Source organism: Sphaeroforma arctica (assembly GCF_001186125.1).
Source record: "Sphaeroforma arctica JP610 unplaced genomic scaffold supercont1.553, whole genome shotgun sequence".
In the NCBI taxonomy this organism is placed as follows: domain Eukaryota; class Ichthyosporea; order Ichthyophonida; genus Sphaeroforma; species Sphaeroforma arctica.
In genome coordinates, this window is record NW_014040005.1 from 6,421 (window position 1) to 9,673 (window position 3,253).

At 40.7% G+C, this 3,253-nt stretch overlaps 1 protein-coding gene across 1 annotated transcript in view; it reads right to left on the minus strand.

The window, feature by feature from the left end:
- Positions 1–2,230: 2,230 nt before the first annotated feature.
- The window catches only part of SARC_07185 (hypothetical protein), a 3,984-nt gene continuing 2,961 nt past the window's right edge, over positions 2,231–3,253 (minus strand). The window contains exons 4-5 of the mRNA XM_014298875.1: positions 2,829–3,004; positions 2,231–2,383 (exon numbers count right to left, since the gene is read on the minus strand). Coding sequence (XP_014154350.1) covers positions 2,259–2,383; positions 2,829–3,004 — 301 coding nt within the window. The 3' untranslated portion in view covers positions 2,231–2,258. The remainder of the gene's footprint in view (positions 2,384–2,828; positions 3,005–3,253) is intronic.

Here is a 3,253-nt window from a genome sequence, read left to right on the forward strand (position 1 = left end):
TACAGCGCAATATTTGTCAAATTTTCGACAGGCTCGACACTGCCTGGTAAGTAAACTGCCTTTTCGAGATAGCGAAATTTTCCTTCCAAAGCGCTGATGGAACTTGCTACGGGCATGAGCTGAAACATCCTACAAATTTGTAATTCGACAAAACAGCTATAAAACGGACGTCAGCCGAAGCTCCAATGTGTGGTATCTCGTGGTATACTAGCCCTTATGACATGAGTGGCAAGTAGCTCACTTCTATGTTGTCGTAGTAATAAATATTCTTCATTTTGCCTTTTGAAATTCGCGACCTTTTCGCAATAACTGGTGGTTTTAGCCATTTCAGAAATACAAATCACTTCGGATTCCTGAGACGGACTAAAAGATCCTAAAGTGGAATATAAACTAAAATGTTGACTTCGCATCCGTGACACATCCGTGACAGACACCTTGTCGGGCGAGAGCAGGATCTCAACTACATAGCAGCAATAGCCCTTCTTGAACCCAACTCAAACTTCCAGTACACAACCTCTGAAATTCAATTCCGGGCTCTGCAAAGCCTTATAGTTTTTCTTAAATACTGTAGGGGCTACCATCCTCTGGATATCTCCGTAAAACGGAGCTTCCTCAGATAGACCTTCTATTCTCACGATTCGTATGCAGCGTAAAATTTTTCGTAGGCATGGAAAGATGAACGAGCAATATATATATATGCTGTCTCTAAACGAAAATTTATGCGTCATGACTCTACTCGACCCTTTTCTACAGCAATATGTAAAAGATAAATTTCAATGTATTGTCAGATATTAAAAGGGAGCTGTGGCATTAGAATGAATGTGTTTTGCAAAAGATTAGACTGACTGCATGTGAGGTATACTTAATACTAGTTGGCACATGTGGCAGGTAGGAATATAGTGCATGTGTTAGGTAATAATATAGTACATGTGGTAGGTAGCAATATAGTACGTGGTAGGTAGTAATATACTGCACGTGGTAGGTAGTAATATACTGCACGTGGTAGGTAGGAATATAGTGCATATGATGGATGAGTGTTTTGTGCGCTTGAGGTGCACCTGCTATCTCGATAAAATGATATTCGCTTTGAAAGTGTATAACATACCTTTTACGTATGACTAGTATAAAAGAATCCATTCTAGGTCGTAGCCATATTTTTATAACTTGCAAACTTCGTTAATGTATCCCCATTCGCTTTAAAAATCATGCCTCATGGCAGATTGATGTATCAAAGCACCATATCACCGAGTGTCATCCTCCACGAAGATGAGAAGTTGCGAAGCAGCTATGATATATTCGTCACGAGACTTTATGCACTTCAAATATTATATAAGATTTCACTTTTGAAATACAGCAGCTACAAGAAATATCAGGGTGTATCAACTAGGCTGCGCAGACTAATTAACTTGCGTTGCGTGCACACCCGGTTTTGTTACTGTTTTATTCATACTCAAATGAAGAAAACCCTCGAGCTCAGCATAATTCTTTCGGCGAGTTTAGCACAATATTACTATATATCGTTCATCATGGCAGATCGATGCATTAAAACATAGTACTCACGTGCCGTACGTGCGCGTTTCCACTTTGGAACTATTGTATTTTACAGGCAATTCGAATTACTTAAGAGCCCTGAACACTATACCCTGGCCACACTTTACCCTTGCCACATACAGATACGGATGGCCCAACAGCGTGCTCATCTGGCAGCGTGTTATATCGTAGGTGAACGACAGTCGACACAGGTTCGGCTTACAATAGTAGCTGGATTAACTTACAAAGACAATTCTCACTGTCTTTTGAGCCGCAATCGTAACTACGACCGCAACTGAATGTCAAAGGAGCTGAAATAGTTGGTTCAAATATCCACAGCCTCCTGTAAACTCCAACAAGAACCGCTTGATATACCACTTATCCGAGTTCCATAGAATCGAGACGTGCACAACGCTCGCCCTTGTGATGAACGGTTGACTATACTTGATGACATGAATATACTGGCAACGATAATGGTGGCTATATGATTCTGTTTTCATACTCATCCAAGGTGCCCCATACGAGGGATCCGATATTTTCAATGTACGCTGCGATATTAAAAGTATTGCCCACCAAAGTTTAGATATACTATGTCGCGAACGTACAAGTTTGCGTGTTACTTTTAGAAAGCTATGGTCTGTGATTTCCAAAGTAGTATAGTCGAAAAGCGTGAATCAAATACACAACTTTCCAAATTGAATCCAAATCGCCATAGATTTTATTTGATTTTATTGATACATCTGAGTACGGGCCTCTTGCTCTAGTTTGTACGCGGCGGTCAGTTCTATAGTGGGGATTTCGCTGTCTCTGTCCGGTGTGTTGAACGTCACCTCGCTCACCAGGCTCGACACCGCTGCGAAAGATATGGTGACAAGAGGAGCGTTCAGCTGCAGTGTAGTATTGTAGTGTAGTAGAATATACATGCTCCGTGCTTGTGCGTGGGTAAGTATGAATGAATGGAATACTAAGTACGGTTATATGCTAGTGTGTATTAGTGGAATGTCTGTGTGCAATGCATGTACGTATGTAACTATACAATAAAGGTTAGTTCTACGGGGTTGCCAGCTGTTTCAGTAAGTATGTCGGTGTTGACTCATCGAATAAGCTTTCCGCATTTGCCCATACGGTTATAAGTACCCAAGTACAGCGGAGAACCGTGTAGAGATATCAATATGTACCGACCCGATAATCGCTTACAGATTAGTTGACACTCTGTACGTCGAGTATGGCGAACTTTTGGGGCTTCGGTGTCATTATCGCAGTCACACACAAATTGCACCTAGTTGAGTAATACTCACCTTGTTGCAGTTTACGGATAGCAACGCATTCGTCACTGTGTGTAGTGTGTTTATTTGGTCTCCGCGACGACGTTGCCAGTATAACAGTGGGCAAATCTTCAACAGAAAGCCCATTGACAAGTGCCCCCAACAGCGGATCATTCACCCGCATACTCGTGGGGAGTGTCGGAAACGAGCTGTAGCATTGAATACATATCAAACGGAGGATTCAAGATGTTTGTGTGTACACTTAGGTGGATATATATATATATATATAGACATAGAAATAGGTACATATAAACATCGATATGTAATATATATATATATATATATAGACATAGATATAGGTTATAGACATAGATATAGGTATAAATAAGATAAAGACAGAGATAAATTTATATATATATATATATATAGTAGTGGCTGCTCGTGGTCAGTGGGTCTCC